Source organism: Diadema antillarum, unplaced genomic scaffold (assembly GCF_040938485.1).
Source record: "Diadema antillarum isolate AM-2024a unplaced genomic scaffold, OU_Dant_1.0 seq00000086_RagTag, whole genome shotgun sequence".
NCBI classification, from domain to species: Eukaryota; Metazoa; Echinodermata; class Echinoidea; order Diadematoida; family Diadematidae; genus Diadema; species Diadema antillarum.
The window spans coordinates 865627-885069 of NW_027271178.1; the positions used below are offsets into that span (position 1 = coordinate 865627).

At 41.4% G+C, this 19443-nt stretch overlaps 1 protein-coding gene across 1 annotated transcript in view; it reads right to left on the minus strand.

Annotated features, from left to right (window-relative positions):
- LOC139726527 (oxidation resistance protein 1-like) overlaps nucleotides 1–19443 on the minus strand; it is a 106327-nt gene that overhangs the window by 18555 nt on the left and 68329 nt on the right. The window contains exons 5-9 of the mRNA XM_071637508.1: nucleotides 16275–16382; nucleotides 15218–15502; nucleotides 11213–11394; nucleotides 9514–10880; nucleotides 42–198 (exon numbers count right to left, since the gene is read on the minus strand). Coding sequence (XP_071493609.1) covers nucleotides 42–198; nucleotides 9514–10880; nucleotides 11213–11394; nucleotides 15218–15502; nucleotides 16275–16382 — 2099 coding nt within the window. The remainder of the gene's footprint in view (nucleotides 1–41; nucleotides 199–9513; nucleotides 10881–11212; nucleotides 11395–15217; nucleotides 15503–16274; nucleotides 16383–19443) is intronic.

Genomic DNA, 19443 nt, shown 5'->3' on the forward strand with positions numbered 1-19443 from the left:
TCCCTCAATATTAAAAGCAAAGTAGCAAATACGAAACTCACTTGACCCTGGGAATGGCAAACCAGTACTCGGGAACCTTGTTCTTTCTAGCCCGCTGGTCCTGGATGGTAGAGAAGGTCCGCTGCATGGGTCGCTTGGTCCGCAGACACAGGTAGAGGGGCGGGTCCTCGTACGACTTGGCCCGCTTCGGAAGGAACTCTGTGGCATAGAAAAATAATAACGTAATCACATCAACCACTTCACTGTCAATGTCATGCAATATAGTATGTGATTGCCAAGTATACACTGTGTGTGAATCCATGGAATATTTAGAGCTGATCATACATGTATGTCTACAATGAAGTGTTAGCATTGCATCATACAATATACATACCCCTACTGTACATGGCACATGCCCCCCCCCCCTTTACAGTATCATGCATTTATCTATGCAGCCACAAGCCCTGTTATGCATCAAAGCCAGTGTACTACATTGTAAATGCACAGAAATACTCACAGCTTCTGCCTGTATAATGCCTTGTGATGTATCCTATTTCTTCGTTTCCCTTTCTTTTTGTTTTTCACATTTTTTCTTCTCCCTAAATCTGCTAATCAGCGTTAGAATATTTTGCTCAGGATAAATTCTTTTGTCGGGTTGACTATCCTTGGAATAGCATCGTGAGCTTATTCATGTTAGCTCCATTACACTGGAGAGTGCAGGTATTGTACCTAATCCAGTCTGCTATTCTAAACTGAAATTGTCCACAGAGGTCATCCTTACAAATGTTTACATCACAGTGCAGGCTAAGAGAGTCTTGATGAGCCTTACAGTGAGTCTCTTTCAGTTAGTCCTGCCACTAAATCATTGGAAGTAAACAGAAGTTTGTAAAAACTTTTTTGAGAAAAAACCTTTGATACGAATGCTTTGAATGGATAAGGAAGAAGGAAAAAAAAAGAGAAGAAAACAAATTCTCTCTTGATGGAGCAATTTGTCCACATCCATGTAGCCAAACACATTCATTTTTAATAGGGAACTTAAGATTTTTGCGACACTGACGTTGGGGGAGGGGGAACACCCTGTTCTGCGTGTACTCAAGACCGTTTACCAAAATAGATCTCTGAATTTTTTACCACGGTTCTGGGTCATTTTAGTGTCCACTCCAATTCACAACGCAGAGAGTTACTGGATGCAATGATCCTATGGGAACGCCATTTTACTTTGTGTAGGTTGCATCCTCACGTAATCTAAAGCTACTTTGCAACATGACACAGGGCGAGAAGGAGACCGGCCAATGCAATCGGCTGCGTCACAAACGTAAAGCTCCCTAATATCACATGAAGGTGCCAATTCCTATTCAGACTGTGTCGTCAGACCCTGGCAACTAAAGGCAAGAAAAAATGATTCCTAGACCGCACCGCTTGACGACAATATAAGACATCAGTTCCATAGGATAGGGCACACGAGAGAGACAATGATGATCACATTGCGAGGTCTTTCACTCAATACCGTGCTTCTTTACTCAACACAATGCTTGTTACTCGATACCATGCTTGAGCACATTCATAATGGCAACACTCTTATAAAGATTTTGTGATCACTATCACCGGCATACATGTTGAGTTGTACAAGACATAACACCATAGTACTACTTTCTTGAACAAAACCTTTTATAGAAACATGTTGTTTGTCGTCTGTGACATATCACTCTATTTTTTTTTTTACTTCTACCAGCACAAAAATTGACAGGCATGTCCTCTTTCAAAATCCTCTTGTACAATAAATATGTGAGGGTAAACAGCCGAGATTCAAAAAAAGGAATCACGTACAAAACACAAACTGCAGGTAGTATTCCAAAAGGTATGGAGAACGGGTGGTGAAGCAGAAAAAAAGAAGAAGAAATATCTATCCCATGATAGTAATAACACAAAGAAACAAAGACGCACATCATGTGGTTTTCAAGACGGCTGACAATGTACTTCCTGTCTATCCACGCAGCTGTATGTTCTTGATTTAGCAGGGAGGATACAGCACTGCCCTCTAACAAACCTCTGGACACATTAGCCTGAAACAAAAAGATGGAATACCTGTACTCGTGAGAATGGAGAACACGCAGCGAAAAACCGACTGATACGCTTCTCCACACCGAAATCAGATCAGAGGCATTGAATGAGAAACACTAGGCATAAATACAGTATTTTTCAGCAAACTGCCAAGGCCGTCCTTAATGAGATCCGCACAGCATTTAATCTCCCAAACATTGGGTGAATCCGGCGAGGATTTTCACGGCAATCCTTCTGGACGGCAAAGGACCTAGCGACATCCCAGAAATCGACGAAGCCAGATTTCGCAAACATCCTGGTAGCTCATTGTATCATGTTTGGAATTCAAGAGAAAAACAAAAAGACAAGATTAGCTGAATATCATTCCGTATCAGCTTACGCTGAAATCTGGCTCGACGTCGGCAAATATTGCCCCTCCTGCTAATTAAAAATTCTCGCTGCAGGGTGGCAAGTAATGCCACTCTGTGACAGGAGTTGGCATCTATTCTTTTTTTTTTTTGCTGGTTTTCTTTTCATCTCCTCGATCTGGATACATTTTTTTCCTCACAGTTTCTTTGTTTTCATCAAGTCGAGTGAGATACACCGGGGAGACAGCTGCACCGGCATCAGCTGGCTGATAACGAGATATAACGGCACAATTGTGACACACTTTTGATGTAGCGAAACAATCGGAGCCACATACCGCGAGTGTATGGTGAAAAAAAAAGAAGAAATTGGCATGGCATATTCAGAACACATACAATGTACATGGCAAAAAACACAAGGGCACACAATGGACACCTTTCTCTCTCTCTCTCCCTCTCTCTCTCTCTCTCTCTCTCTCCCCTCTCTCTCTCTCTCTATGTATGCTCATCTGTCACTCTAGTAAATATTCATCTATCAGGGCTTGACGCTAACATTTTTTTCTTTTTCTTTGGTAGCCCATTTAAGCCTCTGAAATCTTAGAATCTGAAATTTTGGTGGCACAAAAGAAATGTAGTGGCCTAAAAAATAATGGGAATAGACAAAAATTCATTCTGAATTTGGGCTGCCTGTTCGGGCCACGAAAAGAGAGCCTTTTAGAAATTTGGTGACCCGACATCAATCTATAGTGGCACTGAGTCAGTGTCAGAGACATCTGCATCTCTATCTATCTAATATATGTATGTATGTATGTATGTATGTATGTATGTATGTAGGTATGTATGTATGTATGTATGTATCTATCTATCTATCTATTTATCTATCTATCTATCTATCTATCTATCTATTTATCTATCTATCTATCTATCTTTTCATATACCTGTCTTTTTCTTTATTATTTACTTTAATATCTACATGTATCTGTGATATATCTTTCTATCTCCACAAAGGTATATCAACATGATCACTCATCTCATATTTCTCTTGAGATTGTCAGATACACCTGCATCTCTATCTATCTATCTATCTATTCATCTATCTATCTTTCTATCTGATATCTCCTTGTCAAACTCACATATATTTCTCTAGCTATCTCCAGTAAGGTATATCAATATAATCGCTCCATATTGATGTTTCTCTTTAGACTGTCAACAGTGTCAAGAATACCCAAATCTCTATCTTTTTATTGATCTGTCTTTTAATTCATTCTCTACAAGTATACTTATCTATCTCATGTATATTCTCTATTAACTAGCTCCAGGAAAGTTTATCAATAGAATCACTCATCTCATTTTTTCTCTTGAGACTGTCAATTGTGTCAGTGTCAGAGACACCTGCATTTCTATCTATTGTTGTATCCACCTATATGATCTATCCATTTTAAAGGTGCATGGTCCCGGTGTTTTAGTCAAATGCGTACGTGGGCGCACGGCGCAAGTTTCCTATAGAGACCAGTACGCTATCGACTCCTCTCTAGCGCTTACGCTTTGGCCCACTTCCCCGAGTCCGAAGAAGTCCGATTCACTGTAGTCAGTGGTCGGATCACAGTTCGGCTCATGATTCGGGTGAGGGGGAAGACAGCTTTAGCAAAGTTCTTTTGTGATGTCATAATAACAAGTACATATGCACGCACCCTGGCATTACTACAGACTGCGCTATGTGCAGAGAAGACAACGCAAGCAACGTTACTTAGCAACAACTACGCACTTTACTCTTGATGACAGCTCAACTTTGGTAATCTTCATATCAATGCTATCGGTGATTGGCAGTATCATCAACAGCGCCCTCTACACCACCGGGACTATGCCCCTTTAATATGTATCTATCTTTCTGTCTAATATCTACTTTAACCAACTCACATATATAATTTTTCTATCTCTCTCCAGGAAGTCATATCAATATAATCACTCCATCTTTATGTTTCTCTTGAGAATGTCATTAGTGTCAGGGGACACCTGCATATCTATCTATCTATCTATTATCTATCTATCTATCTATATTTCTATCTAATACTTACTTTCCACCTCACATATATTCCTCTAGCTATCTCCAGGAAGTATACCAAGAATATTATCACTTCATCAAAATGTTTATCTTGAAACTGCTCATTTTGGTGTCAAGAACACCTGCACCTCTTTGCCATATATTCCCACCAATTACATGCATGCATGTGTCTGAAATGAATATCTCACGCTTGGGTAGAGAGAAACAGAGTGAGAGAATGAGAGAGAGAGAGACTAGGAAAGGGAGTAAATGTTTTGCAAATTTCCTGGTTGACACTGCCTCAAGAGATTTCTATTATGTCTGGACACTGCCCTCGTCCTTGTTCGATACCGTGATTGCAGGCAAATGCTGCATTGAAAAGCCATCGATCGCCTGTGGAGTGCTATAAAAGAGCTTGACTTGGCACATTCCTTTACGATTTGCTCAGCCAGATGAGAAAACACGCTATGAAAACATGTTCTCCAACATTCAGTGCTGTCTTTGTCACATGATTGAGAAACAAATTAAAAGAACCAACCTTAGGGCGAGGGGCTTATGGGAAATTAGTCTGGAAAAACAGACTTCACAATCCCACCTCACACAGGATGTGACGAAGGTTCAAGGTAGTTTAAATCTGCATATCTGGGCAATCTACCTCTGCTGCAGAGTAGTGCAAAGTGCATCATCACCATCATCATCACCATCACCATCACCATCACCATCACCATCACCATCACCATCACCATCACCATCACCATCACCATCACCATCACCATCACCATCACCATCACCATCACCATCACCATCACCATCACCATCACCATCACCATCACCATCACCATCACCATCACCATCACCATCACCATCACCATCACCATCACCATCACCATCACCATCACCATCACCATCACCCACCATCACATCACCATCACCACCATCACCATCACCATCACATCACCATCACCATCACCATCACCACCATCACCCACCATCACCCACCATCACCATCACCATCACCATCACCATCACATCACCATCACCATCACCATCACCACCATCACCACCATCACCATCACCATCACCACCATCACCATCACCATCACATCACCATCACCATCACCATCACCCACCATCACATCACCATCACCATCCATCACCATCACCATCACCACCATCACCATCACCATCACCACCATCACCCACCATCACCATCACCATCACCATCACCATCACATCACCATCACCACCATCACCACCATCACCACCATCACCACCATCACCCACCATCACCCACCATCACCCACCATCACCCACCATCACCCACCATCACCCACCATCACCATCACCATCACCATCACCATCACCATCACCATCACCATCACCATCACCATCACCATCACCATCACCATCACCATCACCATCACCATCACCATCACCATCACCATCACCCACCATCACCACCACCACCACCACCACCACCACCACCATCACCACCACCACCACCACCACCACCACCACCATCACCATCACCATCACCATCACCATCACCATCACCATCACCATCACCATCACCATCACCATCACCATCACCATCACCATCACCATCACCATCACCATCACCATCATCATCATCATCATGATCATTACCATCACCATCACCATCATCATCATCATCATCATCATCAACTTCATCTTCATCATCCAAGCTAAAATATAGTATGATGTGAAGCTTAGGGCAGTGAGGATGTACTGTATGTATGAGAGCCTTATCTAGAGTTTTACTCTCCAGAAATCAAAGACTCCATGGGAAAAGAGAAAATTCATTTGATAGTGATCTGCAATCGAAACTAAATCATCTAATTCTGTGATTTTCTACGAAACACTCATCAAAATTGAAGGTCAAAACAAAGCTTCCTCTTCCGCCTCTTGCAGAGTAATCCCAACCAATCAAAACCAAATGCCGCAGAAGGTGGTGAGTATCCTGGGATCCACCTCTGCAATTCACATTATCCCTGATGACCAATCAAAGTTTAGGTCAGTATAGTGGTCAACAGTACTCAAGACCACACTTGCAAAGACTGCCAAAGAATTCTGTGAAATAGATATTTTGCGCTGCTCCAGCCAGCAGCATGATTTTTCATGGACAAAACACTCAATCAAGAGAGAGAAAAAAGTATCTGAACTACCTCTTCTAGATCACAGCTAAGAAAAAATTAAAAGTCACTGTTTCACTTTTTTTTTTCACAATATATAGAGTAAAATTTCACCACTCTGTGGCCAACATCTTTTCCTGGACAAACCACTCAATGAAAAAGAGGGAAAAAATGTCTAAACTACCTCTTCTAGATCACTGCTAATATAAAATCAAAAGTGACTGCTTCACTTGTTTTCTGCTTTGACAATGTAGACAGTACAATACAGCGAAATAGATGTGTTGCTTGAAGGTTTAGATATTTTGCCACTCTCCAGCCAACAGGTTTTCCTGGACAAACCACTCAATGAAGAAGAGGGGAAAAAGCATCTAAACTACCTCTTCTAGATCACTGCCAGCAACCAATCAAAAGTGACTGTTTAACTTGTTTTGCTTCATTTTGTTTTGTTGCTTTTACAAATTTGTAGACACTACAAGCAACGATATAACTCGAATGTGAATGCCATTTCCTTGGACGGATTTCAAAATCCCACATAAAAGCCCATCTTGTCTATTAGTCCATGGGCCAAGACCCGAAAAATGGGTTATTGGTACCACCTGAGGTGGCAAAACCTTTTTGGTGTCATTTTCTTTGTCGGACATAGATACGCTTATCAAGCTAAGATAGCATTTCCAAATGAGTAGCTTAGTCATAATAAATGAATTTTTAACCAATTTGGTGTCGTTTTTATATCCCTATACTTCTGAATCGAAACTAACCGCTATACAAATACAAGCACTGCCTTCTGTATGTCCACAGGTGTTCTGTTGTAAATGCGGTGCGCTTAGTCTTTATTCAAGGCAGTGAAGGGAATATCCAAAGGGTTATGATGTCCACAGCTGTCACGCGGTGCGCTTAGTCTTTATCTAGAACAATGTACCGTTATCATATCAAAAGTTCCTAATAAAAGGGATTATCTATACTGTTTTTATACTACCCTCTCAACAAATACATCAGTTTTAAACAAAAATCACTCTGTTCATTTACAACATTATTAATTATAATGTATTGTAGTGTACCGGTACATTGTTTTTGCATAATCTTTCATTGTTGGATGGAAATAAAGCGACATTGGCGTGGTATTAGCATTTTTACCGTAGCGTTTTCACCAGAAAATGATAAATAATTGAAAAATACGCTAAAATTCACGAGGAATGGCTTTTTTACTGTTGTTGTTCTTAGATAAAGGGATATACACTGTATTATAAGCTTTGGATATTCCCTTCGCCGTCTTGAATATCAGACTAAGCGCTGTGGACATCATAACCCTTGGATATTCCCTTCGCTGCTTTGAATAAAGACTAAGCGCACCGCGTTTACAACAGAACACCTGTGAACATACAGAAGACAGTGCTCTTCTTTGTATAGTGGTTGGTCTCGATTCAGAAGTACAGGGATATAACAACGAGACCAAATTGGTTTAAAATTAATTTATTATGACTAAGCTACTCATTTGGAAATGCTATCATAGCTTGATAAGCATATCTATGCCCGACAAACAAAATGACACCAAAAAGGTATTGCCACCTCAGATGGTACCAATATCTGGCCTGGCCCATGGACTATATTCTTTGAAATTCTGCGCAGGCTCAAGTGATGATCAAAATGTATACTGTAAAAGTGGAAATTTTCGTGGTGTTGAAATTTTCATGCATTTTGTGCAATCAGAAACTAGCGCGAAAATAAAAGCACAAGAATATTTTTGCATGCCATATGTTCCAGTGGTTGATGTCTTGATTCCGCGGAATTAAAAACACACGAAACTCTTCTCACCCGGCCAAGCGCGAAAAATTAGTCGCGCGAAAATATCCACTTTTACAGTATACTAGTAGTTATCCCTTTAACCCGTTAGAGACTAGTCCCCAGTATAGTCAGGTAGGTGTCCATGGGAAATGTGTGTTATAGCAAAATCTGCTCGTCCTCAACAGGTTAAAGTTGCTTTCTATCCACTTAGTCCGGTAAATTCTGGCCTTTCTTCATTATTCATTGAAATTTCCTCCTGTAAATTAAGCACTGAATTTGTTTTAATTTCCGTGTCCTCTATGAATAAATGTGGAATTACATCTTGGTCAAATGCACTTTACAGGAGAATGTTGTGTAGTGAAGGCTGTAAAATAATAGTAACCTACAATATGCCATTATTTTTGTACCATAAGTTGGAATCAGGCACTGTAGTCAATTCAGTACTTTAAAGTTTGGGAAAAGCACAAACTTGACTTGGTGTTTCACATATGTGACAAACTTATTTAATTCATGTCTGATATTACTTTTCACAAGAGACCAAGTAAAAATACAGAAGGAACCAGCCTTGGAACTCGAACCTGTCACATTTTGTTCACTATTAAAAGCAACTGCACTACCAGCAGAGCTGAAGTCATATCATGGCAGTAACCATTGAACTTGTACACGTCTCCGCCTGTTTTTCATGCTAGACCTGGTCTGAATAGATTAATTCACCAGTCTCCCCGAAGACAAGCAAAGGTGCTGTACATGAGGAAGGATTTTTTTTCTCTTTCCAATGGATGTGCAATTATAATATTCAATATCTTAAAATTATAATCTACTATTCTTAGTCTCACAAGAAGACTATGGAATCAGTCTAACAGCTACCTACGCACTGTACGCCTTGCAGACAAAAGGAGCCAAAAAATAACAAAATGAAGAAAAAAGAAGCGAGGTATCTCTGTTCAATGCAAATGTCAAAACAAACTTTTTCTGACTTGGAAATTTGTGAGAAGAGAGTATATTTAGTACTCCTCCAAAGCAGAGGTACATGTAGCATGTATGTGTGGATTATGAAAACTAATTAATGGCATTAAACATACAACACGCTTGAGTTCACGCTTCAACAAAAATTGTATACCTTTCTCTCAGAACAGATTTCTGTTCCACCCACCTCTGAAGTTGGTCTTATTGTATTCCATCTCCCTGGCGGGTGGCTGGTTGACAGGAGCCCCCGCAGGCTTCGACGCAGAGCCGCCATCAGCCGAGTCCTCAGCGGATGAAGCGTTGTCGTTAACCTCCCCGTTTGGCTTCGCGTCAGCGGCTTCCTCCTTCGGCGCCTCAGACCCAGGGTCCTCCAGGAGTTTGTCCTCTCCGGAGAGCTGCCTCATCACCTGCCCTTCCTCCTGGATCTCCCTCAAGGTCTCCTCGGAGCCCTCCTGAGTGTGGATGGATTCCTTGAGGTCTGGCACGAGGGAGCACTTCCGGCAGTCGCTGACAAAGAGCCCCGAGGAGAAATCAACAAAGTTCTGCTTGTCGGACGGCTTTGCCTGATCCTCTGAGCTGGCGGGTGTGTCGCCAGTGCTGCATTGTCCAGGACAGCCCTCTGCATTGTTCGTCCTATCATTGGCTTCCAGCACTTCACTGTCACTGTTTTCACCGGTTCTTGCATGTGAGTTGTTCTCCTCCTTACCTTCATGTGCAGGAGCTGCCGAGTCCAATTCAGAAGAACCTGTCGTTTCCTTCTCCTGGCACGCATCTTCCATTTGCTCATCGCTGCTATTGAGGAGCATCTCAATTTCCTGCAGTCGTTCATCCATCTCCCTGTCTACTGGCTCCAGGGATTTTTCTGAGTCATCAGACCCCACCCTCTTCAGAGTCCTTCCATCCACAGCATCTTTCCCTTCCTCACCTTCACCCGTCTCCCCATCACCACCATCATCACCGGCACTCTCGCCGTTCCTCTTTGGTGCCTTCTTTGAGAGTTCGTTGGCGACAGTTTCGTCCGATACCCTCTTCGTTCCCTGCTCCCCCTCCGTTGGGGACTGCAGTCTCTCGTACCCCAGGGACGTGGGTGAAGGGGGTTGGTCCTCCTCCCCACTCTGCTCCTTTTGGGAGTCACTCTGGGACTCCTCTGCCGCTGTCCCCACATCTCCACCCTTTAAATTGTCCGTGGCAGCAACTTCTCCTGCATGGTCATTGTCAGAGTGTGACTGCGCAACATCTCTATCGTCAACATTTGGTTCACCTTTAGTATCATCAGTTCTTCCTCCATCCGTCCTGTCATCGCCCGTCGAGTTCGACAAGGACAGGGAGTTCAGAGTCTGAGTTGTGTCTTTGGAATGATTGTCTCTGTTGTCCTCGGCGGAGTCGTTGCTGTAACCCTTCAATCGTTTCCTGATGTCCTGAGCAAGAATGATGCCGTTCTTCCCTTCTGCGGATGAGTTGTTGGTCGGTTCCTCCTGGATGGAATCCTTGGCCCTCCGCTCCCCTTTCTCCGGGATGTACACAGGGCATGCTGGTTTCTCCTTCTCCTCCGTGCTATGATGGCAAAGCATGGAAGAATAGTAGAAGGGCAGGAAAGGAATATCATGGGCAATGAAATCTTTTCCATCGTTATGATTACTTCTTCTTCTTCCCTTTTTTTTTTTTGGTTATGATATCATTCGTGCATATAATATATATTGTGTTCAATGAACTATCCTTTTCAGCTGGATGAAAGTCATATTGACACATGTACTGCTTTGAATCATGTTTCTTATGGAAATAAATAAACTACTGAATTGAATTGAATTGTGTGGTCTATTAGAGAGATCATAATCTGTGACATTTTGTGGGTTCTGAGCTGGGTGGTCACATTACGAGATCCTCACCTTGTCTGAGTTTTGAGGCTCATAGCGCTAATGTCATGGTACATCGAGGCACCGAGGACCATGTCCATGTTGGTCATGACGCCGTACGGCCCCGCCCCCCGCTCCTTGACCAGGGGGTCGCTGACGTTGGGATCGAACATGATGGCGTTGGGCGTGACCAGCATGGTGCCACTGACAACACCCTGTGGAGTAGTGGAGGGGTGGAGTAAAGTAGGGTGGGGTGGGGTGGAGTGGGGTGGGGTGGGGTGGGGGAGGGGAAGGGGGAAGGGGGAAGGGGAAAGGGGGAAGGGGGAAGGGGATGGGTGCAAAATGAAAAGAAATTGGGACAGACAAGGGAGGGGGGGAGACCAGAGGAGGAAAAGATAGTGATCAGAGATTGCACACACTTATTTAAAGAACGTACATCTAACTTATGCTGACCAAAACAAATACTTGTATAGGCATTATTTGTGGCAGAACATGTCTTCTAAATATGACTTAATATTCTTTGTTACTGTTAATGTTAATAAATAATACTGTTAATGGTTGCCACAAAAAGAACACCTGCAGATGGCTTCTTTCCTGGAAAAAAAATCACAATGAGGAACTTAAATTAATCTCACCAGTCATAAAAAAGAATCAACACACTAGTAATGCCATCGCGAGGTCTTCACTTCACCAAAAAAAAAGAAAGAATATAAATCTTAACTTCATGAGCAAGCATGCCATAGATTCACAAAATAGGCCTACATGCAAACTTTAGAGCCAGAGACTTACATCTTGGCAGCCACAACCACACCCTCTAATGTGTCTAATGTGGATCAATTTGTTTTTCCAGGAAATGAACACAAATCCGTGCTCTGTGGAAAGTGGAAGGCCTTCAGGCTCTGTGGAAAGTGGAAGGCCTTCAGACATCGAATGTGGTTAACCTTCATACCAATGTCAAACATGCCAAATACATGTATACATGCCTTGTATCTTTGCAGTATAGATTTTTTCAGGCCTTGCACAATTCCTGGGAAGTCCAAGGCTCTCAGATTACAAAGTTTACAAATCACAAAAAATGGATTCGATTTGATTCCACAAGTCTTCTGTGTACAGACTTATGGTGAAACCAAAGACGGCATCATAGTCAAATGAAAGGAAGAGATCATATGTCAGTCCTAGTGTTTATACCTTGAGAAACATGACACACACTGATACCTGGTATTCTGAAATCACTATGAGGAAATAATTTTAAGCCCTTTTCTCACTTGGTTTTCTTAAGGGCTTTTTACACTTGTAAATTTTTGCTTTACTAGTCCCGTACCAACGGTGGGGCTAATGGGGGGCCTTAGCCCCACCGTTGGTACGGGACTAGCCTTAGCCCACTTTCTGTTTACACTCATTTTTGCCAAAGCGGGCTAGCCCCACCGATAATCCCGTACTATCTGGCCCTGCAAAATAGCAGGGTTAGCACCGCAATTGCGGTGCCAAGCAAGTGAGTGTAAACAGAACGAAAAAAATAATCCGGGGCTAAGCGATAGAGACGAAGTCCGACCCCCCACTGACCAATCAGAAATGGGGTAATCAAGTGCTGCCTGTGCATGCGTGTATGTGTACAGTGCACAGCGTAATCATGAATATGGTTTGGAAAGTACCGGACTAAGAAATACGAGTGTAAAAAGGTCAATTTTCTCCTTAGCCCCGGACAAGAGCTTAGTACGGGACTAATTGGCGAGTGTAAAAAGCTGAAAAAATTGGTACGGGACTAACGATAGTCCTGGGTCAGAGAAAATACGGGGTTAAGAAACACAAGTATAAAAAGGGCTTAAGCACTGTACTATCTTTAACCCTGTACTATTCTTAAACTGGGCTATCCTCAGCCCCTTTTCTCACTTGCATACTATGTACCGTACTATCGAGGCAACCATGGCTAAGAAAAATCGCGCCTGTTCTCACTTGCTATTGTTAATCCCAGACTATTGGGGCTTCGAAAGAATCGGCTGCGCAAAAGAATGACAGTCCAAAAACAGAAGACGTGAAGGTACATGTAGCTGGCTACTATGGCAGTATTGTGTGTAAGGAGTCAGAGAATAAAACCAGACATCGCAAAGCGCTTTTCAGCCATCAACCAATAATTCATTGTTTGATATCAATTCAATATATAACAAAAGTCTCCTACTTCCACTAGCAATGACCATTATACATCTGAGCTATTTTTATTTGGAATCAAACCGCATGACATCATCGCGATCACGTTAAAGAATTGAACATTAAGGCTGTCCTGTCTGGGATCGGTTGCAGTGCAACCTCTTTCCGTTGACTGCCGTAGATCTTTACTATTTTTATTATGTTCTCACTGGCATTCTTAGCATCGCAATTTCGAGCTTAGCACCGCAATTGCAGTGCTAACCCTACCAATTTGCAGTACTACTGTAGATAGTCCCGTACTATTGATGGGGCTAGCCCACTTTCCCCAAAACCAGTGAGAACAGAAGCGGTGCTAAGCTTAGCTTTGGAAATTGGTTTGGTTAAAGGGGTAGGGGTGGGGAGGGGGGGGGGGTCTTAATAGCCCCAGCAATCGCCAAGGCCAAGCAAAATTTTCGCCAGTGAGAAAAGGCCTTTCCTTTTTACATCTCCTTTGGTGGAGGAAGCAGTCAAATCCTCAAAATGACCATCGTCACAATGACAGATTTATTTACTCTTGTCAAATATTCACATTACATCATTTCTTTTTCAAAAGTTGACATGACTGTCAGCCCCATTTTGTTTTGGTTTTATCATAAACCACTTGTATGTATGTTAACATCACAGATCAGATATCTTTACAAATCCTGGTATGGCTCATCTTCCAAGGCTGAAAGGTGATAGCTCACTTTCAAGAGAGAATTATCAATGGCAGTATTAAAAGAGTGAGGCAATAAAATAGCAATGATGATGTACTTGACGGAACATACTCTCACCAAATATCTCACAGTCAGATGAGGTGCACGTCTCAACTTGGACATTACAAAATTAAAAAGAAAAAACAACACTGAATATATTCTACAGTGTACATGTAAACCTCATCGGCAATACCTGTTGATGCCGGTATAAAGGAAGAATCTAAATTTAGTGTCGACTTCAAAGAAAGTTGTCGTGAAAAATCAGACTTTGTGAAAAATGCCTAGTTCTTTTATATCTGTCAACACAACATTGATACCGGCATCAAGAGACATTGCTGATATAAAGGTATATGTAAAATCTATATTTAGCTTAGACTTCCGAGAAAGTTGTCAGGGAAATAAACCAGACCTTGTGGGAAATGCCTTCTTATGTCTGTCTACATAATTTTGATCACGTAGCATCTAGATGAACTCCCTCTATATATGAACAGTTTATACCTTCCCAAATTAACAAGAAAAAAATTGAAACCTGACAGCCATCTCCTCCTAAAGATTAAACAAACGATTGATAAAACGGGTACCATTGTTGTTGAAGACAATATGTCCCAAGGACAGTCAAGAGATTGATAGTTGTGTGCAAAATGCACAGGGAAAATTTTTCATGCATTTTCCTATTTAAGTGTTTTTGCTTCAGTTCTGATCATTTAACCTCGCTTTAAGACTTACAAGGAAATGACATATAATATCCTGTGCATCTAGAGTTTATACTATTTGAGCAATGGTTTTGCCAACAGCTTTACATGCCTCCCTCCCTTGTGTGCCATTCAATATCAGTTAAATAAACAGCCTTGGAATACTGTGGAAACTTTTGTGAATCAATGTTTCATACTGGGAAATGTATGTCAGTGTGCAACTTGTAGCTTGTTTATGATTTTGCAAATGAGAGCATTTCTCCATGTACTCCTGTTTACAAAAATCTATTAAAATCTGGTCATATTCATAATTCATCAGCCTCCAGAAAGGCATGTCACACACCTAACAGGAACTATTTGTTTGTGTGTTTGTTTTGTGGAGAGACTATAGAGCTTCAAAAGACCAATTCCCTTCATTTTCGTCCTTTGCTGGAAGTGGAATGATCTGACTGGCCCCCGCCCCTCACCTCTCCATCTGTAATGTACTTGACGTCCAGCTTGAGGTACTGCCTGCTGTCTTCGCTGTCCCACTCGGTCGACTTCTGCCGCACCGCCCGGCCCGGCCCCGGCACGCTGGCCGCCTTCTGCAGCGGCGGTCGCCCCCCGGTGGCGGTCCCGTCGCGGTGGTCGCGGGTAAACGACCGGCGCAGAGAGAAGGATCGGCCCGACCCAGAGCGACTCTTCTTTGATGAGGGCGGAGCCTGGCTGACCGTGGGCACATCCCTTGGCTTCATGGAGACTGTTGGCACATCCTGAGACAAAATGTCATTATGAACAAAGAAAAAAGAAAATGGTAGCAGCAAATGATACTGTAAAACGAGGAATGTTTGCGTGCATTCTAATTTCACGAATTTTGCAAGAGCCAAGATTTGCAAGAGCCAAAGATTTGCAAAATTAAAATGCGGGCTAAAGTTCTTGTTTACACTATATGCATTTAATGTTAAAGGCAACTTGCGAAAATTCCCTGCCACGAAAAAGGCAGTTGGCTCCAATTTGCGAAAATATCATGTTTAACAGTACATTATGGATGCATCACTGTTCTTAACAGCATCGTGACTGCCATCAATGGCAAAATTTTTAACAATTTAAATATCCGACATGGCATCCACCGCAATCACGGCACGTCACACTTGCCCATCACATCCTACTACATTGTCTCACGTCCATTCTGTTTTGTCCCCATTACCTGAACCGTGATATACGTGGCCGCTGGGAACATGGCGTAAACATGGCATTGGTAACTCTGTTTTTTGTGACATAACGTGTTGTTCAAGAAATGCCATCTATAGAAAAGAGCACACAGAACTCAACAAAACATAGAAAAGTTCATATAAAACCTCTTCATGGATTGTTCAAATTTTCCTCCAACTCTCAGAGTATTTTCACTAATATTTTTCTGCAGGCACTAATTCTACATACAAGTATAGTTCATAGGTAAGTTTGGAGAAACTTTCTACGATGCATTTAATGGTGTCCACTCAGCACCTCTGGGCAGCGAAAAACTGATGCGGCCCACATGCTTACCAGTTTCTTTGGCAGTTCCGGAACAAGTGAAGGTGCTGTGGTGGATGTAGGTGATGCCTGAACAGGACTGAGGGGGACTTCAGCATCTGGGTCTGGTACGTACAGCACCTGCAAATATATTTTAAGTGGAATCGCAAGATAGTGGGGAGGGAAGGAAGAAATGCATATTGATGAAGTAATGTTGCAACTGTGTATCAAAATGAAAGAAATAAGGATCATATATTTCATATTAACAGATGTTGGATCATACAGATGAAAATAACCAAAAACTTTTACATGACATTTCATGAAATCTCTCCTGATTCAATTCACTCATACCACAGAGCTCATGATCAAAGTCTAGCTGACAACCTCTTTGATTGAACTTTGACATATTGTTGGAGAAAAGGCCAAGTACAGTCGACCAAGACCACCAAAAACAAAAAAACAAAAAACAAAATGCCCTCTTCTCCTTCCGCTGTAAAGTTACTACTCTGGGTGTGAACAAATACAGTGTTTTGCGCACTGCATGCATTTAAGAGCCTGGCATATGAACAAATATTGACTCTAAAAGCAAGTTATTGCACGATCCATTTAACTCTCTCTGCCCCAATGTATTCCTTCATATAAAAGAATGGCAGAATAAATTCTCCCAAAAATCAATCTACCTGCAAAGTTTAATGACCCCCCTCTGTTTCAAATAACAGTGCCATAAACCCATGTGAATGCCAAGGGTGCTGCCACTGGTTGATAGGGAGATCGAGTGATCCTTTGATCATTGATTATGAGTTCGACGACATCCGTATTAACTGGTGAGCAAGCCACTGACTGGATGCATATTTTAAATAGTAGACTGCCAAGTTCAGAGTGTGCAATGTACAGTCGTAGAGCGAGTTTATGGGTAATCCCTTGAAGCAACGCTTATAACCATTTTCTACTGTACACGCCATTTAATTTTAAAGCATGATAACTACATTTTCAATGCCTTTATTTAGCATCGCTTATAGATAAGTCAAACGGGATATGGTATATAAATCAAATATCGCCTGCTTCTTATCGGGTCATGGTTAAAACTATTTGCCCTCAGTTACCTGTACCCCTCAACTTCATCTCAGTCTCTCCGGGCAAAGCACTACTGAGAAATCACCTCTGGGAAAATAGTTTTAGCCATGCCCCTTGAAGCAGTCGATAAAAATTGACCCTGCATCACAAAACCGACAAAAAGTCGCCAAACATGGATTTTTAGTTCAGGGCAGATTCTTAAAGAGCAGACTCTAAGCTTTAAAATGATGTATAGCTCAATTCAAATGGACTAGCCTAACCTATCTAAATACTAAAGAGAAAGCACACCCTCTGGAAAAGTGTGAACTGAGAAAAGAGGCTCTGAAGTACAGGGTTTATTCAAGCGCTTAATCTTTACCCAGCCATGCTAGCTGTGCAATAAAAGGGACAAAACACAAGATGTAGCCCACCGGAGGAAATACAATGAAAGGATTACCAGATTATGTTGAAATTGAGCATGTTCTATTAACACTTTCTGTCCATGTTTAATGCCAAGTTTCAAAGCAGTAGAAATATCCTTTCAAAAGTTATTAGACTTGAAAGTGAAGAGTGTGTATAAAAGGATTTCAAGAAATGAAAAGGGGACTTTAAGATATACCTGATCATTCTATTCTCCCCCGAAAAAGGGTTGAAGAAAAACTGCTGAAAACACAATTTCCCATTCATGCTATGATCCCAAACTAAAGAATAGTGTAGAAGAAAGATAGCTCTTTCCGAAAGTACAAGTATGTATGAAAAATTCATTATTGACTAAACTGACCCATTTCACCATTTTTTGTAGTCTTCACGTAAAATCAAGGGCTGCGACTTTTTGTTCGTTTTGTGATGCATGGTCACATATAATATAATGCATCAACAGGATGTTAGGCTGGTATTGAAAGGGTCAAATGGACAACTGCCTGTGGAAGGTGACATGCTTTCACACATTAATTCCTCAGGTCATTTTGCTGTGCAGGAAGCTGAAAGATAAGGCAGCATTGCTTTAAGTTGTTTTAAAAATCTAGCCCTTCTCCTCCCCCCCCCCCCAAAAAAAAAGCACATACACTGTACATGTACATGCACACTCAAGTTCCAACAAAACAGGAAAGCAGAAGACCAAAAAAACCCAAACAAACATACAAACAAACAAACAAACAAAAACCCGATGACCATTTCCAAGAACTTCCTGCAAGTTTGTTTTGTTTCAAGGTCTTTTTTTTTTCTAAGCTCCATGAAGTCTACCCTGTCCTAGAGGCATACAGAATGGATTTTTCATGATTATGGGGGATGATACGTTCTGACCAACTCCAAACCCATCTCTTTACAGTCTGAATCTTGATACCATGGTAGGCATATATTGGAGTACTGTAAAACCAAAATGTTTGCATGCATTATGATTTTGCAAATTTTGCAAGAGTCAAGATTCGCGAAATTATATGCATGCAAAAGTTCTTTTCTACACTATATGCATTGAATGCCAGAATGGCAATCTGAAAAAAATTTATGCTGCAAAAAAAGCTGCTCGGCTCCAATTTGCAAAGATTTCATGCCGCAAACATTTCTTACTTTACAGTATTTTGACAATTGTCCAATTCCAAAAAGGTTCATGTCATAGTTCTGAGTAAACAACAAAAACAAAACCCCAACAAAATTCATATGATACGGTTTAAGTCAATGATTATTGTATTACAGGAATATTCTTTTCAGAGTATTTATTAAAGGGATCGTATAGTTTTGATTGAGACTTAACTTCAGGTTTTTATCATTTTGGGTGAGATAGTGAGAAACTTCTTATCAAATATGAAAGAGCATATAATTCCAAGAAGGATTAAATGTTTATTTGATGAAAATTGGTTTTGAAATGGCCAAGATATCCAAAACAGAGTGATCCTAATAAAGTGTGGGACCCACCTTTTATTACGATCGTTTTGTTTTACTTTGTTTTTGGATGTTTCAGCTATTCCAAACCCGATTTTTATCAAATGAACTTTGAATTCCTCTTAAAATGGTATGCTCTGTACTATTTCATATTGTTTTCTTGGTATCTCGCAAAAAAAGTTAAAGCCCAATTTTCATCTCCACCAATACTGTACCATCCCTTTAACTCTTTATATGCCATGGTGTAAACCCCCTGTGTGCCACATTATTC